The sequence below is a fragment of the Bufo bufo genome, chromosome 2, assembly GCF_905171765.1.
Source record: "Bufo bufo chromosome 2, aBufBuf1.1, whole genome shotgun sequence".
In the NCBI taxonomy this organism is placed as follows: domain Eukaryota; kingdom Metazoa; phylum Chordata; class Amphibia; order Anura; family Bufonidae; genus Bufo; species Bufo bufo.
In genome coordinates, this window is record NC_053390.1 from 259,326,627 (window position 1) to 259,348,153 (window position 21,527).

A 21,527-nucleotide genomic window follows, 5' to 3' on the forward strand; every position below is an offset into this window, starting at 1 on the left:
TCTGTGACCTGCGCAGAGGTCATTGTACAAGGATGGAGTGGATAAGCTCTGACAATCACCTATTGGGAATGGTGAATCCTGTCTTATCTGTACACAGAGGTGATATCTCCTTATCATTACAGGCAGGATTATAATAATATATAACTGCAGTAAAGTGATCTGTACAGACCAAGAAGTGGCACCTATTATTAGGCTTAGTGGCCAGTGTGAAAACTGCAGGAATTTATGGTTTTTGTTTAAAGGGATTCTGTCATCAAGATTTTCGATATGGAGCTGTTCATATCATCCTTTCAGTCTCCATTATCTAATTAAAAATATACTAGTTTTACCCCCACCTGTCCTTTCATTTTGGATAAAAATCGGTTTTATTAATATGCTAATTACCTTACTAGCATGCCCAAGGGGCTGTCCCTCCGGCCGTTTGTGCCCAGCCGCGCCCCTTATCTCGTAGCCCAGCGCCACCCCACTGCTAATAATGCACTCCTCTCATCACTGATGGTGCGCCCTAAATCCACTGGTCAGCGCCCGCGGGCGAAGTGTGCAGACAGCTGGTGCATGCGCGCTTCGTTCGCTGAGGCTGCTGCCAGGACACCACGCGGGCGCTGACCAGTGGATTTAGGGCGCATGCACGAGATTACGGCGCACCATCTGCGATGAGAGGAGTGCATAATTAGCAGTGGGGCGGCGCTGGGCTACGAGATAAGGGGCGCGGCTGGGCACAAACGGCCAGAGGGACAGCCCCTTGGGCACGCTAGTAAGGTAATTAGCATATTAATAAAACCGATTTTTATCCAAAATGAAAGGACAGGTGGGGGTAAAACTAGTATATTTTTAATTAGCTAATGGAGACTGAGAGGATGATATGAATTGGGTTGAGATCTGGTGACTGTGGGGGCCATTTTAGTACAGTGAACTCATTGTCATGTTCAAGAAACCAATTTGAAATGATTCGAGCTTTGTCACATGGTGCATTATCCTGCTGGAAGTAGCCATCAGAGGATGGATACATGTTCTCATTCTGTTTACGCCAAATTCGGACTCTACCATTTGAATATCTCAACAGAAATCGAGACTCATCAGACCAGGCAACATTTTTCCAGTCTTCAACAGTCCAATTTTGGTGAGCTTGTGCAAATTGTAGCCTCTTTTTCCTATTTGTAGTGGAGATGAGTGGTACCCGGTGGGGTCTTCTGCTGTTGTAGCCCATCCGCCTCAAGGTTGTGCGTGTTGTGGCTTCACAAATGATTTGCTGCATACCTCGGTTGTAACGAGTGGTTATTTCAGTCAACGTTGCTCTTCTATCAGCTTGAATCAGTCGGCCCATTCTCCTCTGAGGGGGGGGGTAGGTATACACACTGGAGAGGAGGAGGGGGGTAGGTATACACACTGGAGAGGAGGAGGGGGGGGGTAGGTATACACACTGGAAAGGAGGGGGGGGTAGGTATACACACTGGAGAGGAGGGGGGGTAGGTATACACACTGGAGAGGAGGAGGGGGGGGTAGGTATACACACTGGAGAGGAGGGGGGGTAGGTATACACACTGGAGAGGAGGAGGGGGGGGGTAGGTATACACACTGGAGAGGAGGAGGCATCCACAAGGCATTTTTGCCCACAGGACTGCCGCATACTGGATGTTTTTCCCTTTTCACACTATTCTTTGTAAACCCTAGAAATGGTTGTGCGTCTGGCACCAACAACCATGCCACGCTCAAAATTGCTTAAATCACCTTTCTTTCCTATTCTGACATTCAGTTTGGAGTTCAGGAGATTGTCTTGGCCAGGACCACCCCCCTAAATGCATTGAAGCAAATGCCATGTGATTGGTTGACTAGATAATTGCATTAATGAGAAATAGAACAGGTGTTCCTAATAATTCTTTACGTGAGTGTATATGATGTCATTGACCTAGGAAGAGGCTGTGGTCCTCTGGCTTCTTGAAACAGCTGATCGCCCAGCGTGCTGGGAATTGGACCCCCACCAATCAGATACTGATGATCAATGGTAAGGACAGGCCATCAATATTAAACTCCCGGAAAAACCCTTTAAAGGGAGTCTGTCACCTAATTTTCACCAATATAACTAAGAACACTGCCCCACAGACAGAAGATTGCATACACATCCCAAGCATACCTGTGTGCACTATGTGTCTGTATTCCAAGTCCAGAAAAAGTGCTTTTATTCTGCTGGAAAACAGCTCCCAAGTGCCCAGCTGAAAGTAAAAACAGCTTTCACTCCTGACTCAATTTCTAACGGCTATATCTTCTGATATAGTGGATATAATGCTATGATTCTGGTATTGTTTGAAAGGTTGGAATGCCATCAAACAAGGTCAGCTTCATATTTCTAGTGGCTACCAATCCTAAGATATGAGCAGCTAAAACAGCCCTCCCCTCTTCAGTCTGGTTTGCTTTGGGCACTTGGGAGTTGTTTTTCAGCAGAATAAGGGTCCATTCACACGTCCGTTTTTTCTTTCCTGATCTGTTCCGTTTTTTGCGGAACAGATCTGGACCAGATCTGGACCCATTCATTTTCAATGGGTCCTAGAAAAAATCGTTTCCGTTGTTCCGTTCCGCATGTCCGTTTAAATATAAAACATGTCCTATTCTTTTCCGCAAAATTCGGATCCTGGTACAATACAAAGTCAATGGATCCGCAAAAAACGGAAGACATTCGGATGTCATTACGTATCTCATCCGTTTTATGCGGATTCCGTTCCTGGAAATTACATTTAAATTTTATTTATTTATTTATTTTTCAAAGAAATCCAAACAACTTTATTTGCTTATTGAAATTTATACATGTTTCCGTTTTTTGCGGATCCGCAAAAAACGGATGACATACGGATGACATACGGAAACATTTTCAGGAACAACGGATCCGCAAAAAACGGAGCGAAAATCGGGATATAGAAAAATACTGACGTGTGAATGTAGCCTAAAAGCACTTTTCCTGGACATGGAATACAGAGACATATTACACACAGGTATGCTTGGGATGTGTCTGCAATATTCTGTGGGGCAGTGCTCTTGGTTATATTGGTGAAAAACAGATGACAGACTCCATTTAAGTTCAATAACTACACATTTATCCAGCAGCAAATATAACACATGCTTTAAAACAATTATTTCTTAAACGCTCTTAAATGCTCACTGTACTTTCAACAAACTTTGCATAAATCAATAATATAGTTTATTTCTTCCCCATTCTTCTTGTTATTCTCTGCTGAATCTGTCTTGAGAGGAAAGACAGACTGCCAGCTCACTGAAGGACCAGATTACTTGCCACCCATAGAATTCTATGGAGACGGGAGAAGTGAGGAGATGTGCGTTGCTAGAGGGAAAAAATTCATTATTCTCGGATAAGATATATTACAAAGTTTCTTCCTAACCTTTCCTATTGATTGATACAAAGTTTGTGGAAAGTATAGTGACCATATAAATGAAGTCATTTCATCCCTCTTCTGTGAAGCTTTCACAGTCTACCATATGTGTAACAGATTCTGAATGATGGAAGGACATAGGATTTGTCATGTAAAGTTACACCCTCCACACCAAAAAGCGATACATTTTTTATCAATCTGCTCCGCTCCTCCTGCTCTATAACAGGCTGCCTGCAGATTGCACTACGTTTCATGGTAACATGTTCCCTTTAATACAGGACAGCCCTTGTTTTGCTTTCAGTCAAATAAATCATTTGATGGGAATTAGGACTCTGGTAGCCTTAATAATTTCATGCATGATCACCCACTTGGATGCTATTATTTCACATTCATTTTCAATCACATTGACGTGTCGTAGAGCATCTTTAGTGAATTGTTGGCAGGCTACTTCTGCTGAGAAGCAACTCTCAAAAATGGACAGATGAGGGGAAGTCAAACTGTGCACTGTTTTAGTCCAGTCACCCTTTAAAATCACTTTGCAGAATACCAAAAAAGTGTGGCCCCTATTTTTTAGGGCCGATACCGATAATTTGTGAACTTTCAGGCCGATAGCCGATAATTTATACCGATATTCTGTGAATTTTCATTTTTGAAAAAAAAATAAAAATCCTACACAAATCTGCTGAAAATGAATATGTTTATTGTTAATGTGTAGTTTTCTTTATTGTAAATCTTTCTTTTTCATTTATACTTAATATTTTGGTGTTGTTTTTTTTTTTTTACTAACTTTTAACCACCTTAGGGACTAGAACCCTTGTCCTATTCACCCTGGCTCTATCAGGGTGAATAGGATCTCACACTGTCCCTGCTGCTCTGTGCTTTGTGCACACAGCAGCATGGAGCTTATCATGGCAGCCAGAGCTTCAATAGCGTCCTGGCTGCCATGGTAACCGATCGAAGCCCCAGGCTTACACTGCTGGGGCTCCGATCGGAGGAGGAGGGGAGAGGGGACCCTGTGGCCACTGCCACCAGTGTTTTTAATACTGGGGTGGGGGGGCGCACTGCGCTACCAATGAATAATACTGGGGGGCTTGGGGGGGGCGCACTGCGCCACCAATGAAGATAAATCTCTCATTTATTCATATACAGGAGGCGGGAGCTGGCTGCAGAATCACATAGCCGGCTCCCGACCTCTATGAGCGGTAGCTGCGATCCGCGGCACCTGAGGGGTTAACTACCGCGGATCGCAGCTACCCCTCATAGAGGTCGGGAGCCGGCTATGAGAATCTGCAGCCATCTCCCGCCTCCTGTTCAATTTGAATGAATAAGTTAACATCATTGGTGGCGCAGCGGCCACAGCCCCTCCCCTCCTCTTCCCATCTGTCTCTTCATTGGGGGCAGCGGCAGCAGCATCACAGGGGGAGGGAGACACTGCTTCCTTCTCCCCTGTGCTGCTGCGGGAACACAGAGAGCGCTGAGAGCAGCGCGATCTGTGTTCTCCATACGCTATCGGAATATCTGCAAAATAGATGCCGATACCGATAACTGTCAAAATCCTGAATATTGGCCGATAATATCGGTAAAACCGATAATCGGTCGATCCCTAGCCCCTATGACACCCATATTTCTGCATATGCACAAGAGTACAATTCCCAATAGCACACATTTCTATGGATATACACACAAATCTGGACGGGGGACTGAAAATGCACCAGAAACCTAAACTGCCACTGTCTTATATATGATGATGCTTACATATTAAAGGGGTTGGCTACTCCTTATTCTGTATTTTCACAAATGTACCAGAAACACCATTACGTGACACTAATAGTTATTACATGTTCAGAAGCAGCATCCCCTAGTTAGTACAGCGCTCTGGTCCTAAACATGGTCGCTGATGGAGGAACATGTGACCAGATATGTCCGTCATTAGTCCCTATTGAAAAACACTGCTCAAGGGAAACTAGCGTATGCGCAGTGGATTTCAAAAAGGGTTACTGACTGACGCATCGGATGACTTGTCGCTCCATCAGTGGCCATGTATAGGACCAGAGTGCCATGCAAAAACTGTTCTAAATGGGGAACAATGGATCTCATAGGAAGACGTTGATCCTCAACATTTAATGTCATGTAAGGACATTAAAACAGAAATATGCCACTCCCTTTAAGCCTGGTGGGTGGCGACAGCAAGTTTTTGAAAAGTTGTGTTGACTATCTTAAATCTGTCATTTGGCTGTAAGACCACAGTCGCATGCAACCTGCACTGTAGTCTATGATAGCAAAGTCGTGTGTTTGATTTCTTGTAACTGTTGCAATGCAGTCATGGTATGTCTCGGTATGTTGTGTGTCGCAACTTGACTCCATATTAGTACATATAAAACCTGTCCACACAGGAAAAGACACAGGCTGCCACCATTAGTCACATTCCCACAGCAGTGAGGCAGATATATATTATTATTTTGCACAGAATATCGGGCCTGTGCCATTATAAGTTAGCCCCAAATTCATGATTTCGGTTGTTAAATGTATCTAAATCTATGATGTTACTGCGCCACAAAAATCTCTTTTTACAACACAATGGACCTTAAGGCTTTATACTATCAGTATGTTACACTGGTTTTTATATCACCTTAGAGGCTTTTGTCCAAAGCATGCCCCAAAAAATGCCTACGACTGCGCCAACCACAGGTGCAATATAGGACCAAATATTAATCTTTCTCTTCATGAGTTGAGATCCTACAGACCTGGGGTGGACTGAAACTTAGTGGCCCTGGAAAAAGCTAAAAGTAGACCCATTTTGTAGTCTGGTCCAAATTGACAAAGACAGGGCCAACACAAGTAGGCGGGGCCAGCAATACCATATTGCAGCGCAATATACCACCCCAGCAGAGCCAAATACCACAGTGATTCACTATATACCACCCCAGCAGAGCCAAATACCACAGTGATTCACAAAATACTGCCCCAGCAGTGCAAAATACCTCCAGAAAAGCTTTCAAGTGTGGTGGCCAACGCATGTTGCCACATTCTGTCCTCTGACTCCAGTTGCCTCAGGATGGCAATACAGTTGAATTCAGGAGTCAGAAGGGGAGCATTAGATCATTATTCAGCTGTGAGGAGGGCTCAGGCAGCATCCGCCCACCAAGAAGTTTCCCTGTAGGGTCTATGGCCAGTCTGTCCCTGCTACAGACAGACAGCTGAGGATCTTATCAGTTATATTCATATTTACCATAATTACTGACAAGTAGAGCAGAGAAAAGGCTGATGCTCTGTGTACTGAAGAAACATCCTCATGTGTGTTTAGGGTGAGTTCTGTGTGCAGTAATATGACAGCAGCCATTTTATTTCCCCTAATGATTGAACCCTAGACAATATGAGCCATTATAAATAATAAAAAGTATTTGGGAATGTATTTATAGTGAAGTAATATTTCAGTATTTTCAGTAAAATTATTTTACTAAATCCCTAAGAGCCCATTTAAGCAGCTTCATAACTCTCTCCCTGAGCTACAGTACCCAAGAACTGAACGGTATGACTTCCCTGATATGATCATTATGCATGGAGGTAGCACAATCAGAGCATTACATTCAGAGACAAGAGACACTACTGGAGTCTAAGGGGGTACGTAAGCTACTGGGCACCAGGTATAAAGCACTTCACTACCCAGGAAGTCAGCATTAACCTCTCCTACCCTAGACAAAAAGTAACTGGCATTAATCACTTTACTACCCTAAACCACCAAGAAAGCTAACATTAACTTGCTCATTCATTTAATCAACTGTTAGGTCTGCAGTCCGTGCCTACCGCCCTCCTGTTGTCTTCTGTGAACGTCACACCAATCACCATGCCATCTGGCGTCCTGGTTGCCATCATCCCCTCCATGTTGCTGCCTCCATGTTCCACCTGATGCGTACTTAGGGCGCACATGCTCACCTCAAGTCTATAAAAGGGCCAGCGTGCACGCTACCAAATCCTTCCCCACCCAAAGGCTGAGAGTCCCTGGATATTTAAGGCACTTTCTCCAGACAGAGGGTGCCTGAGCTTTAGGTTCCCTGATGACCAGCAAAGGTGTTTGAAAACCTGAGTTTGTCCTGTGTTATTTCCTGCCTGTGTTCCTGACGTGTTCCAGTCTGGTACCCATCCTACCTGTGTGCTCCTGCACATCTAGTTCAGTTCTGTTCATGTTTCAGTTCTATAACCAGTCTGCCTAACCATTCAGTGCTCCAGTCTAGTTTCCAGCCTGCCTGTCTTGTGTATGCTTCACCACTACCCCTCCCTGTAACCTCATCTACAGTAACTGTGCACTGTCTAGATCTCAAAAAACAGCTTTCAAGCCTTAGTGACTGTTTAGACTGTACCTCTGGTTTTCCTGCGTTTCTGGTGCGTTTTCTATATCCAGAGTTCCTGCAGCTTGCACAGGGAGTCCCTGACCCCAGTGGGTCAGCTGCCTATTACACCAGGACTATCTCAGGAGGTGGTGATCTGGATGCTAACCTGCAGCGAAGTCCAGATCCCTGTATAGCAGTTAAAGGGTGAATATCGGGGAAATGCCAGAATAACACCCTTAGGCTATATGCACACGACCGTTCCGTTTTTTGCGGTCCGCAATCCGCGGATTCGCAAAAAACAGAAGCCGCTCGTGTGCCTTCCGCAATTTGCGGAACGGGCAGCCCATTGTAGAAATGCCTATTCTTGTCTGCAAAACAGACAAGAATAGGACATGTTATATTTTTTTTGCGGGGCTCTCCCTCCCTCCCCCCTCCTACTGCTGTAAGATCTCGTGCTTGCGCACAGGGCTCTGCCTGATGCGCCCGTGCGGACTTCTCCATTTGGCTTCTTACAGCGAAGTGCGCATGCGCCGGCACTTCGCTCAACCCCTGTATGCGCGAGATCTTACAGCAGAAGGAGGGGGGAGGGAGGGAGAGCGAGAGGCGGCACAGAGGATTAGGAGGCGGCGCAGAAGTCCGGAAAGGCGGCGCTGGGCACGAACGGCGGTGGGTGCGGCGGGCATCTTGCACCCATTAACATCCCCTTGGGCACCTTATTTGTTTGACTGACAGGTTAGTAAAAGCAGTTTTTTAGCTAAATAAGCCCACAGATGACATTTATAAGCCCACATTAGGAATCGTGAAGACGAACTGAACATCAGCATATGTTTAGCTGACAGGGGTCAAACCTGGTGACAGAATCCCTTTAAAGTAGTTGTTTCACCATAAAAATATACCATAGGAGGTGCCAGAGATAGCAGCTGTACCTGGCTTCTCTATGGCAGGCCTTTATTTCAAATAATCAGTCCAGTTCGTTTGTACATAAGAATTCTGCCTGCTGGATCCACCATGCAACTTTTGGGGAGCATGCCACCTTCTTCCACTCATGCGACATCGCTAATGTCAGCCAGCCTAATACCCATTTTTCAGGTGACAGAAACCCACCACCAATAATTTTATCATTACAACTTAAACCCCAAAGACCATCAGGTAGGAACAATATTATCTTCTCAGGGAACCCAGACATTCTGTGGCTGCCCTGATTTATCTGGACTTTGTATCTGTCCTTTAGAGGGAATAATAAAGTCCTTTTCCCTTACTGTCGTGGGAATCATGCAACTTTTATTGAAAATCTATCAGTGTATAAGAGCCTTACTGCTGATCAGTGAGCTAGATTATTGGTTGATTTTGATATATATGTCGGTGTAGTCATCTAACATAAAGTAAATGACCTATTTTACAAATAAAATGTTAGCATATGGTACAATCATGCTGAATCCACAAGGTACAGTGAGTATGCTTTTCTTTTTAGGCCATACCTTGCGGCTTCAACAATTCCGCTACCACTGGAATTTTAATTGAACAACTATTTTTTTTTTAGGTAAGAGTAAGGCTACTTTCACACGAGCGTTCGGAGCGGATCCGTCTGATGTTTCATCAGACGGATCCGCTCCGATAATGCAGACGTTTGCATCCGTTCAGAACGGATCCGTCTGCATTATTACTTAGAAAATTTTCTAAGTCAGAAAGTAGCCTGAGCGGATCCGTCCAGACTTTACATTGAAAGTCAATAGGGAACGGATCCGCTTGAAGATTGAGCCATATGGTGTCATCTTCAAGCGGATCCGTCCCCATTGACTTCCATTATAAGTCTGGACGGATCCGCTCGCCTCCGCACGGCCAGGCGGACACCCGAACGCTGCAAGCAGCGTTCAGGTGTTCGCTCACTGAGCGGAGCGGAGGCTGAGCGCTGGCAGGCGGATGCATTCTCAGCGGATCCGCCTCCACTGAGAATGCATTAGGGCCAGACGGATGCGTTCAGGGCCGCTCGTGAGCCCCTTCAAACGGAGCTCACGAGCGGACACCCGAACGCTAGTGTGAAAGTAGCCTAAGACACTCTGACACCTAGGGGCAGATTAACTATGACTGGTGTTTTATATGAATAGTCAATTGCTAAAATATGGCAAATTTATAAAACGGCCCTGGCTTCTTAATAAATTTGTTGCATCTTGGGCATCATGAGCTGCAAACTGAAATCTACACTAGCTGTGGGCTGATGTAGATCTCAGATATAAATCACACCAATTTTCTGGCATACCTTTTCATAAATTTGTCACCCTGACCTCTCACCCAGCCATACAAGCACCCTGCTCTGACGAGGAGCAAAAACCCAGAAACAGCCGTCTTCAGATAGTCCTCTCACCCTTACTGAAGAGATTCTGATTTTGGTCCATAGCCCGGGATACCATCTTCGATGTTGCGGAAGTGCGTATCTAAAGTTGGCCACCAGACCTCAGTGGAGTATTAGATAAACAGTGTGCCTAAACCTTCATCCACGAAATAGGCGTCAAATGTTCAGGTGTCTTTTGCCTTTTAGAAACCATACTCTCATACACTGAGTATGTGAGTATGGTTTACTCTTTGGCTGTACTGAGCACTGTGCTCCTGCCTGTACCAATGCTGCTCTACTAAAGCCTGGCTAGCATAACTGGATCTGGAAGTTTTTTCAGCCCAAACAACTAACATATATTTTAGTCTGTGACCAGAACCTCTGGAAATGTTTGAGCCATCACCTCCGCCGGCTCCCTTGTAAAAGCCATGGCATTTGAGGCTTTGGCAGAGCGGGCGCAGGCAGAGCAGCTATGTGATATGAAAGCTTCTGTCCATCGCTGGTTGCACTTTGCTTATAGCTTGTACTGTTGTAACTTGTGTTACCCTGCCTTCTATCAGTTTGGACCTGCCTACAGCATGGGGCCCATTTCTGCTGGATCTGGCACATCTATGACATACATGCACAGCCTGTTGACTTCAGCGGAAAGCTTAATTCCCCTGTGGTGGCACCGCATGGCAACAAAACAGATTACAGGAGATCACTGGGGGTTAGAGCAGCAGAATACCATATCATTAGCTTATTGTTGTGGGTTCTTCTAACAAAGAGTGATTGTCCAAAGCAGATAAAATCACCACTAAACTATAGTTCCCCGCACCGCCTGGCGTGTAAGCGAAACCAATCCTGCACATTGTACGCCCTGCTTATCGCAGAACATGAACAGGCTATACATGTCTTGCTCCACTTATTAGAAAATAAAAGATGTATGACAATGGGAGCATTCTTTCACTGGATGCCAAGAACATGAAAAGAGATGGGGGGAAGAACGGGAGGCAAGGGAACAACATGCTGACGTAATCAAGCTTGTATGCTGAGAAGGAGACTATGACCACAACCTGATTAGATAACAAGTGACATCTTTCCCGGTCATAAATGAATAGATACTGACATGCAGAGAGGTCTGCAGTAAAACTATTGAACTGTGGAGAAAATTACTTCATTACAACTTATTAGACTTTTGGTTGCAGGTACGCTCAGGGGTGGACTGTGAACTTAAAGTGGCCCTGGAAAAAATACTAAAAGTGGCTCTGTTTTGTAGTTGGGTCCAAATTGATGGAAGGCAGGGCCAGCAATACCATATTGTGGCGCATTATACCACCCCAACAGAGCCAAATACCACAGTCCTTCACAAAATACTGCCAGCAGCACAAGATACATCCCCTAAAACTTCCACTGGCCGGACGTGAGGAGGACTCAGGCGGCCCCCTAGGCATCTGCCCACTGGGAAATTCCCCTGTAAGGTCTATGTCCAATTCGCCCCAGGCTTCGCTAAACTCTGAGCAGGCGGGGGAGCCAGCAGAAGACGCAATGTCTCCCTGTCAGAGGTTCTTTAAAATAGTTTGTGGGATCCACTCACAGAGTAATATAGCTTAGTCTACGTTAACATCTCTGATATGACCAGTGCATACCGTATCTGGCAAAGCCAGACATCGCCAGGCACCGCTGGGTCCCCATTCACTACAATGGGGTCCAGCGGGTCTCCAGTATAAATGCCGTCTTTCTGCAGGACAAATACTGCTGCATCCAGTGGTATTTGTCTGACAAAAAGACAGCATTTATGCTGGAAACCTGCCAGATTCCCATTGGATCTCATTATAGTTAATGGGAATCCTGCGATGCCGGCGGTGTCCAGCTATGCCGGATACATTGTATGGAGTACACATTAGGGATGTGAACCTAGGCTTACAAAATGTATAAACAGGTTAAATCACAAAAGCTATAATATCCCTTTAGGGCTCATACACATGATTGTGTGTCGGCCGGGCCAAATTGCGTTCCGCAATGCACAGGCACCAACCGTAGAACCACCGTATGTGGACGCAGGACCCATTCACTTAAATAGGATCCATGATCTGCATCCGACTGTCTGCACTGCAAAAAAGTAGTGCATGCACTACTTTTTTGCGGTGCCGAGGCATGGACAAAAAAACCACGGAAGAACTCCGTAGTGCCTCCGTGGAGTTCCGTGCCTCCGCTCCGCATGTACGGCTAGTGCCTGTCTACTGCGGACCCGCTGGTTGCACCGGCCGACAACATTTGTGTGCATTAGCCCCTTACACTAATATAGCAGAACCTCCCTGAACAGGAGTTTAGCATTGTGTAACTTAACTATAGTATATGTAACGTTACACTGTACTTGGCTATTTCTGATAGACCCGTTGAGAATGAATGGAGCAGCACGGCGTATGCTTCACCTGCCGCTCCTTACATTTCAGGGGGGCCGTGGGGTATGGGGCCCAGATTCTCACGATCAGTGGGGGTCCCAGGGGTTGGACCCCACACAGATCTAATAGTTTTGTATATAAGAGCTAGTATTTACCATCATACCTACTTTACCTAAAGTGTTACAAATGCATAGTTTAGACATTGGATACTTCAGATACGCAGTGAAGCAGTTCTGTTCATAACATAGTCATCTAATCAGCATGTAGGATTAAAGAAGAAAAGGATAATCAAGATACTTTGTTACCTTCAAAACAGAGGAGGAAAAAGTCTGACTAGCTTATTGGCTAAATTCACTACTATATTAAATATGCTGCTGACAAAATGCACACATACATACACATCTATGGCATGTCAGTTAAACAGTATACTAAGTTTGGGGTCAATAGTGAGAACTGAGAGCTCCCTGGCAGAGAAGTGGCAGCGTCAGCATCTCTTAATGAGGATTATCTACTCATGCATTGTCACTTGTTTAGCAGGGATAGAAACGGGGGCGCCCATTCATGGGATCACAGCCATCTCTCCATTCACTTCTATGGGACTGCTGGAATTATCAGAACTCCCATAGAAGTGAATGGAAGTTGGCTGAGCTTGAGTTCTAGAGATAGATGCCGCTTCTGGGACCCGCACCTGTATGACCACTGGTGGCATATCTTAGTGATCTGCCACCAATGTCCCAGATTAGACAACCCCTTTAAAGGGTTTTCTCATCTCAGACAATGGGGGGCATATAGCTAGGATATGCCCCCATTGTCTTATAGGTGCGGGTCCCAGCGCTGTGACCCGCACCTATATCGAGAACGGAGCCCTGAAAGTGAAGGAGGGCGCACTGCGCATGCACAGCCGCCCTCCGTTCATTTCTATGGGGCTGCCGAAAATAGGCGAGCGCTGGCTCGGCTATTGCCTTCTGCCCCATAGAAATGAATGGGAGCATGGGCCGCGCAGGGGATTGGTGGTGGACGGACCCCGGGAAATCTGGGGTCCTCCAGCCACAGCGCTCCCCGCTCTGTTCTCTGGGACCTGCACCTATCAGACAATGGGGGCATATCCTAGCGATATGCTCCCATTGTCTAAGATGGGAATACCACTTTAAATCCAAGTATATTCCAAAACAAGGAGAGACGTCCAACTTTCCATAAAAAAGTGATAGCCTTTATTCTTTAAAGCGATAAAATACGTTTTAAAGAATAGACACACAGCGTTAGCGTCTGAGCGTTTCGGATCTTAAAATGTGACCCTTACTCATGACAAACCCCTTTAAATCCAAGTATATTCTACCACGGAATATATCTTATTATATTGCTTTTATTCTAAAAACATGAAAAGCGGACTATAGCAGCGTGGGTTATGGCCACGTGCTTGACTGAGGGTTCTGACTATAATCCATAACCAAAAACCAAAGTGCCCTGCTCAGAAGATCCTATTAGGCTGCAGCCTTAGGAGCTTTCTATCTATATATAGCCAGTCTCCAGACAGAGAATGAAGGAGGCCTATTACCCTTGTGTGCGGAAACATACTCTCATTTCCTATATTTGCAGTAGCAATCAGAATCCAGAGCAACAATCCTCTCCTACAATAAATGGTGACCTGCAGCTAATGTCATAAATGTACTTAGGACTCATCCATGGGCAGGCGGCTGACTTCACAGACAGCAAGTACATGTAGCATATTGTATAAAACGTCCCATATATGCATATACAGAACACGGATTGTGCAGCTTACATTGAAATAACATTTAGCGTTGCAGTTTTTACATTCATTTTGAATGAGTTTATACAGTTTTATTCATCCGTATAATCTGTTGCTTTGAAGGAGTTAACTCTTCGGCTAGTTGCTGGAGCAGACAGAGGTTTAGCTCCATTGTGCTAAAAAATGTCACCTGACAACCTAGCTGAACTCCCACAATGCACTGCTCTCTTCTCTGGTAACAGGAATTCCACAGAATCCTGAATGTACTTTTCTGTCTGAGCTGTGAAGAGAGAGAACTTGTCGATTCGTTCATCAAGAGGCTATCCTGTCACCATGAAAAGGCAGTATAAGCTGCAGGCAGCATGTTCTAGAGCAGGAGGAGCTGAGCAGATTGATACATAAAGTTGAATGGAAAAAGATTCCGTATAACTTGTTTTTCTACATTTAAATTCCTGCTCTTTCTGGGCTTTGAAGTCAAGGAGACGGTCCTATCAGTGATTGACAGCTATCTGTGTATACACAGTCATAGAGGGAAGGCCGTCAGTCACTGATAGAACCGCCTCCTTGACTTCAAAGCCTAGAATGAGCAGGAATTTAACCCCTAAAAGTGGTTGTCTCATCTCAAACAATGGGGGCAGGATATGCCCCCATTGTCGTATATGTGCGGGTCCCACACCTATATTGGGAACGGAGCCCCGCAAAGTGGTGGCTGAAGGACTCTAGCCTAGCCACCACCAAGTGCTCTCCCGATAGAAGCAAATGGGAGCGCACCGCAGATGACCGGCCACCACTCTAATTCACTTCTATGGGCCCTACGGAAATAGCCGAGTAAGCACAATGCGCCCTCCATCACTTTTGGGGCTCTGTTCTCGATATAGGTGCGGGTTCCAGTGGTGGGACCCGCACCTATCAGACAATGGGGGCATATCCTAATGATATGCCCTTATTATCGGAGATAAGACAACTCCTTTAAAGAGGACCTTTCATGCGATTTAATTAGGGGAGATATATACACCTGTACTGTTCACAGGAAGTGGAAAAAGCATAGATATAAATGTATAAATTACAGGTTTTAATTAATCTTTTCCCACAAAACTATATTAGAGTTGCACCGGGTATCGAAGTATCGATACCCAATCTATACTTTTAGACACGGATCGATACGATCTGTTAGAGAACATGGCACACGCCGCTCTCAGCACGCACAATGTTCTCTTCAGCGGCAGTGGAGAAGAAGGGAGTCTCTCCCTCCCTCCCCACAGTGACGCGGCTGCCGCTGCCACCAATGGGGAGATAGCACTGCGGAGGAGGGGAGGGACTGTGGCCACTGCACCACAAATTAATGTAATTACCACATTAATTCAAGTGTAGGCAGCGGGTGCCAGTGATGGTATCACAGACCCGGCACCCGGTCTCAATAACAGGCATGCGATCCACCGAACCGCGGCACTTAACCCCTCAGGTGCCGCACCTGAGGGGTTAAATTGCCGCGGTTCGGCGGATTGCATGCCTGTTATTGAGGTCGGTTGCTGGGTTTGTGATATCGTCACAGGCACCCGCTGCCTACACTTGAATTAATGTGTTAATTACATTCATTGGTGGCGCAGTGCACGCCCCCTCCATTGTTATAGTCATTGGTGGCAGTGGCCACAGGGTCCCCTCCTCTTTATTAGTGGTGCAGTGGTAGCTTCTGATCGGAGCCCCAGCAGTGAAATCGCGGGGTTCTGATTGGTTACCATAGCAGCCAGGGCGCTACTGTAGCCTTGGCTGCCATGGTAAGCTCATATAGATCTCTATTAGGGTGAACAGGACAGGGGTTCTAGCCCCTAAGGGGGCTAATAGTTAGTAAATAAAAAGTAAAAAAAAATATACTAAAAGTTTAAATCGCCCCCTTTCCCAATTTTACATATAAAATTTACTAACAATAAAAAAATACCAATATAATAATATATAACAATACTAAAATATATTGTATATCACCATGCCCGAAAAAGTTCGAACTATTAAAATATAAAAAAATATTTCCTCTGCGGTGAACGCGGTAACAGAAAAAAATTTAAAAAACGTGCGATTCGCTATTTTTAGTTACCTTGTCCCCTCAAAAATAGGATAGGACTGTTCTATTATGGGCCGGACGTTCCATAAAATGCAGAATGCACGCGCCTTCTTTGGTGTTTTATTTTTTTCGCATAGTATCGAATGGTAATAGTATAGTATCGCAATACGTTTTATGGTAGGGAAATTGAATCAAAATTTCGGTATCGTGACAACCCTAAACTATATATCAATCTGCTCAGCTCATCCTGCTCAACATGGTGCCTGCAGATTGCATTGCATTTTGTGGTGACAGGTCCTCTTTAAGAGGCTCTCTCCCTGTGGTTTGATTGACAGGGATAGTCCCTTGCTGCTCAAGAACTCTATCAGATTTTTCTGATGAACAATTTGATTCGTACAAATTGATTCGCTCATATCTACTTCTCACTAACACAAACCTTTTTCATTTAAAGTATCAGTATGATGCCCTTATGGCTCTTTATTAGTGAGTGTAAGGGGGTGTTCTCACTTGTCTTAGTACTTTTCCATCAGATTTCCCTTGTTTTTTAAAGATGAGAATAGTGTACATTATACATATTAGACTGTAGCTTAACTGAATTACGGCTAATATCACGTGTAGTATCTGTTCCTATCAATGGCTTGCCATTGTGTGAGATGGATCTGCACGTGGTGGTAGGTCGTAAGTGCATGGTATACACAAAAAGCATACAGGTGGTCACTGGATCAAAGCTAGAAGCCAAACCGAAAATCACTGAGGATGGGATCCCACTAACTAAAGGCACATTTGCATGTAATTCAGTCTCTATTGAGCATACAACTCTACTTGCCCAGCCTTTTGGAGATTTTACAATTTTGGTCTGATATCTATTACGACAAGCCACTCATCCACATGACTTTTCAGGTGCGGTAACCTAATGGGTGTCTCTCCTAGAGGTATGGGGAAACATCAGGTTCCTCATCCCCTACAACCCTGGCTCCTTTGTCCTGGTGGAGTCAAACCTTTCAATATGGAGCTCCTGGTGGATGCTGGGGTGGCAGCCAGGCAGAAGCCAAGAGCAAGACCAGTTCCTCCTAAGCTTCAGGAAGGGAGGCTATCAAACCCTGAATTTTGCAGGGCCTTTGGTTTCTGAGGATTGGGTAAAAGTTTTGCAAGGACCCTTATCATTTTGGAGAGGGCTTGTAATGGACCACGTGGGTGATAGAAAACACAATCTCAGGCTTAACAGGAAAAATAGTGTAGTATGTTGCAATATTTTGTCCAATTAAAAGATCGAAAACTGATGGAAAACTGATAAACTCTTAAAAAAGATAAAGATTAATCAAACTGATCCTAATGGCAATGTCATCTCCTGTAAAAATCTAAAACATGATGCCAATGTGAACAGACCATTATGTACACTAAACATGCACCAAAAATGGAACAGTGGAGTCCCATGGTATCTCATGTGATCCCTTTCAGCCAGTCAGCACCTGGGAAAGAGGGAACCTTCCGATGGGTCCGCTTTACATTTACAATAACAACTCCTGCCAGGAGTCATAGGAATGAAGGTGACACTTACCCTATTAAGTTGCTCTAAAAGTCTTTGGTTCTGTTCTGACAGTTCTTGGACAGCTGAGGATTTTGCACGATCGGCCTCTCTCAGGTGAACCTGCTGCTTCTCCAGCTCTTCCTGAAGTTGCTTCACATCACTCTCCAGCTCAGACACTCGACCTTCCCATTCTCCTTCACGATTCTCAAACCTTCTTTTCAATTCATGCTTTTCCTGCTCCAGATGCTGCGGATAGAAATGCATTACCGTCAACTTCCCATCATTTAGTCATCTGCAACATTTTAAAGGGCTTTATCAACATTAAAAAAAGATATTCTGGTGCAATCATTTTCAATTAAAATGGGGATGGAGAGAGCAAAAATAACCAATAGCGAGTAGTCACCTTACCAATCCCCAGCTGCTGCTGTTTGGCCACTGCTCCCATCCCTTCTCCTATCCTTCCTCTTCTCCAGCTGGACACACTGGAAATGGCAGCCAATCTGGGCAGTGATTGATTGGGAGAACAGGCCATGCCGTTGCAGGTGTGGAGCCAGAGATGAGTAAATGGAGAGGAGCAGGGACCGGAGGAAAGACCAAACAGCAGTGGCGGGGGACTGGTAAGGTGACCACTTTCCTGTTATTTTTGCCCTCTCCGACCCCATTTTTGTTTATAATTATCACACTGGAATACCCTTTTTCCATGGGGGGGTGTTAGCCAGACTGGAGGTCTGAAGTTCTCACCTTGGCAGGCTTGTTTCATCCATGTATTAAGCCTGGGCTACACTGCAATATTTTTTAACTCTACTCGTTGATTTTAACTATTGAATGACAGCTCTTCATACAACTTTATTGCATGTTTACACTGCCCAACCCTGTCAATCAAAATGGAGACAGCGTGGCATTTGCAGAGAAAACAGAGCCTCTAGGAGTAATGGCAACGCCCCTGTTGCTCATTTGCAAATATTAAAACTTTCTTTTTCTTAGCAATGTGGCTACATGTAAACATGGGACAAGCATAGCACTTGGCATCGCGCTCAGCCCGATTCATTTCTATTGGGGTTGATCTACGCTTAGGCAGTGTGACGATGAACGTGATGTCACTCAGCCTAGGGAAGGCTGTGGTGCTACTGCGAGAGATGGTGCCTGGGACCCCCACCGATCAGGTACTGATGACCTATCCAGAGGACAGGTCATCAGTATTTAAGTCTCGGAAAACCCCTTTAAGCTGTAGTGTCCACTGCAGTGAAAATGTGCACAGTCCTCTGACAAATGGCGGCTCTTGTCAACTGATTGTCATGGCTGCTCTTGTATTAACCATACGTAGTGTGATAATTCATACTAGATTTTGTATCCACGTTTAGTGATTTCAGTTCAGTTTTTTCACGGATTGTGCAGCTACTAAATCTAGGAAGAGAAATAGTAGCGGAAGGCTCAGGCACATTCCTTCAGCCGATTATTTCCACACCAGTTGGTTCTGGATGGAGTACAAATGTGTTAACTACTGTAGCTCTGAACTTGACTGAATCTACAAAGGCGACCGATTTAATGTTTAGCATTTCAAACTGACGACCACCAACCTACCTGGCATGACTGGCAAACCTAAGACGGACTTAGGGAGGGCATACAAAATCTATATGGTTCACAAGTATTCTCACATGTGTAAAAGGCCGCACGGAGGTGGGCCTCACTTCAGTCTGCAATGTGAAATCACTCCATTTTCTCTTCTATTAATCACTTACGCTCATTAGAAATGAAAAGCTCTGCTCCAGTGAGTGGGGGAAGGGAAATAAACCCTGAACAGCAATTTTCTACTTCTAGTTGAACTGCTTCATATAGGCTGGTGGCACACATGGATTATTTTCTGCCATTTTCGAAACCTGTAGGGGCAGATTTATCAAAACTGGTGAAAAGTAGAACTGGGTTGCCCATAACAGCAAATCAGATTCCACTTCTCATTTTCCAAAGCAGCTCTGTAAAATAAAAGGTTGAATCTGATTGGTTGCTACCAGTTTTGATAAATGTCCTTTGTCTTTTTTTCCCTCTCTTGAGATTAGTTTTTTTATGTCAATGGGTGTCATTTACTAAGGCCTCATGCACACGGCTGTTCCGTGCTTTGGGGGCTGCAATTTGCGGTCCCCAATCCACGGGCAACATACTTGTGGATTCCACAGACAGATCCAGAACTATTCAACTTGAATGGGTCCGCAGTCCGTCCGCACCGCAAAAAAGTAGTGCAGCCTGTGGTGCTTCCGTGGGGTTCCGTGCCTCTGTTCCGCACTGGACCATCCGGATTGTGGACCGATTCAAGGCAATGGCCGTGTGCATGACGCCTTAGACCGGCTTTTTACGCCAATCTTACGCCTACTCTGCTGTTAGATTCGGCCAAATTATGATGAGGTTTGTGCTTCGTCTTAAATTAGGCAAATCTACAGCAGTCTGTGCACCTGGCGTAAAAACTACTCCAGCCCCTGGCTGAAGCAATTTTTCGCTCACATTTACGCCTGTTTCCAGGCGTAAATGTTGGTAAATTTGAAAACAAAAGAATCAATCTGATTGGTTGCTACAGGCAACTAAGCCAGTCTTTCCTTGCACAGGTTTTCAAAAATATCCCCACTTGATGTGTATTCATAGATCAGTGGTTTTCTACGGACCGTGGTGACACCACCAATGCACTATTTTCATCTGTAATTACGGATCTCTCATGCACATTATAGTCTATGGAATACAGATGACACATGAGGGGGGGGGGGGGGGAACAGACACACGGACCAAACACAAATTCTTCATAGACATTTTCACGCGTGAACCACTGACCATCTTGTCACAGATATCTGAAGAAATATATAAAAAAGCAGCACACATGGGTCTCCACGACCACTCCGGAATGCACCAGCCACGCCGTGACGGCAGATCCTCAGCAGTCACCAAGACAGTAGAAAATGGAAGGCGACAGCAGTATCTCCGGTATCTTCTTTATTAATGAGACTTCAATGAACGTGTACACGAAGAAAAACAAATGCAACGTTTCGGTTACATCGTAGCCTTTATCAAGCATAGTGACAAATAAATATACCATCTCTAATACAGTGCATAAAGCCCCTCCATCACCTGTAGAATAGCCAATCAGTCAGGCAACACAACACCCACTTATTTAAACTGACCAGTCTAAAGAAGGCCATAATCAAGTACAAATTTAAATATCCTAAAATACATGTGTTACCATGTGGGGGACGGTATTCACGGCGGCACGTCCATCGATCACCTGGATTCCACAGTCGTGTCTCCCTATTTTAACTGCGCATGCCCGCAATATACCCGGTGATTGCCCAGATGCCAAATGACGCAAAGTATTGCGTCATCAGCCAAGACCACAGGATGGTCACATGATACCCTAACTCCTCATTATGCTGATACGTACAACTAAGGAGCGTCCTCATTGTCATAGCTAACGGCGCTCTCCTAAAAATAAATAATACTAATGTCTTATATCGCATGTGCACTTTTATCAAACAATGTGTAGTGTGCTGGGAACTTCCCCCAAAAAAGGATGTATCCCGCACCGCATCATGTTACCTCACCATATGCAATATATAGTCACATTATTAGGGAGTATTGCACTGGCATATCCATAAGTTAAAATGGACTACCCCCATAATAGGGAGTCCAATGTTTATATAAACAAGATCTCCTACCCCGTGGTCAATAAATACTGGAATCCAGGTGCCTCGATCACTCCACCATGTTCCGCCCGCCATCTATATAAAAAAGAGAAAGA

The 21,527-nt window shown here is 45.0% G+C and overlaps 1 protein-coding gene across 3 annotated transcripts in view; it reads right to left on the bottom strand.

Annotated features, from left to right (window-relative positions):
- BICDL1 (BICD family like cargo adaptor 1) overlaps positions 1 to 21,527 on the bottom strand; it is a 122,090-nt gene that overhangs the window by 80,131 nt on the left and 20,432 nt on the right. For all 3 annotated transcript variants that reach the window (XR_005776181.1, XM_040416517.1, XM_040416518.1), the window contains exon 2: positions 17,783 to 17,998. Coding sequence is in view for 2 of the 3 variants with exons in the window: in XM_040416517.1 (XP_040272451.1) it covers positions 17,783 to 17,998 (216 nt within the window). In the remaining variant the exon portion in view is untranslated. The remainder of the gene's footprint in view (positions 1 to 17,782; positions 17,999 to 21,527) is intronic.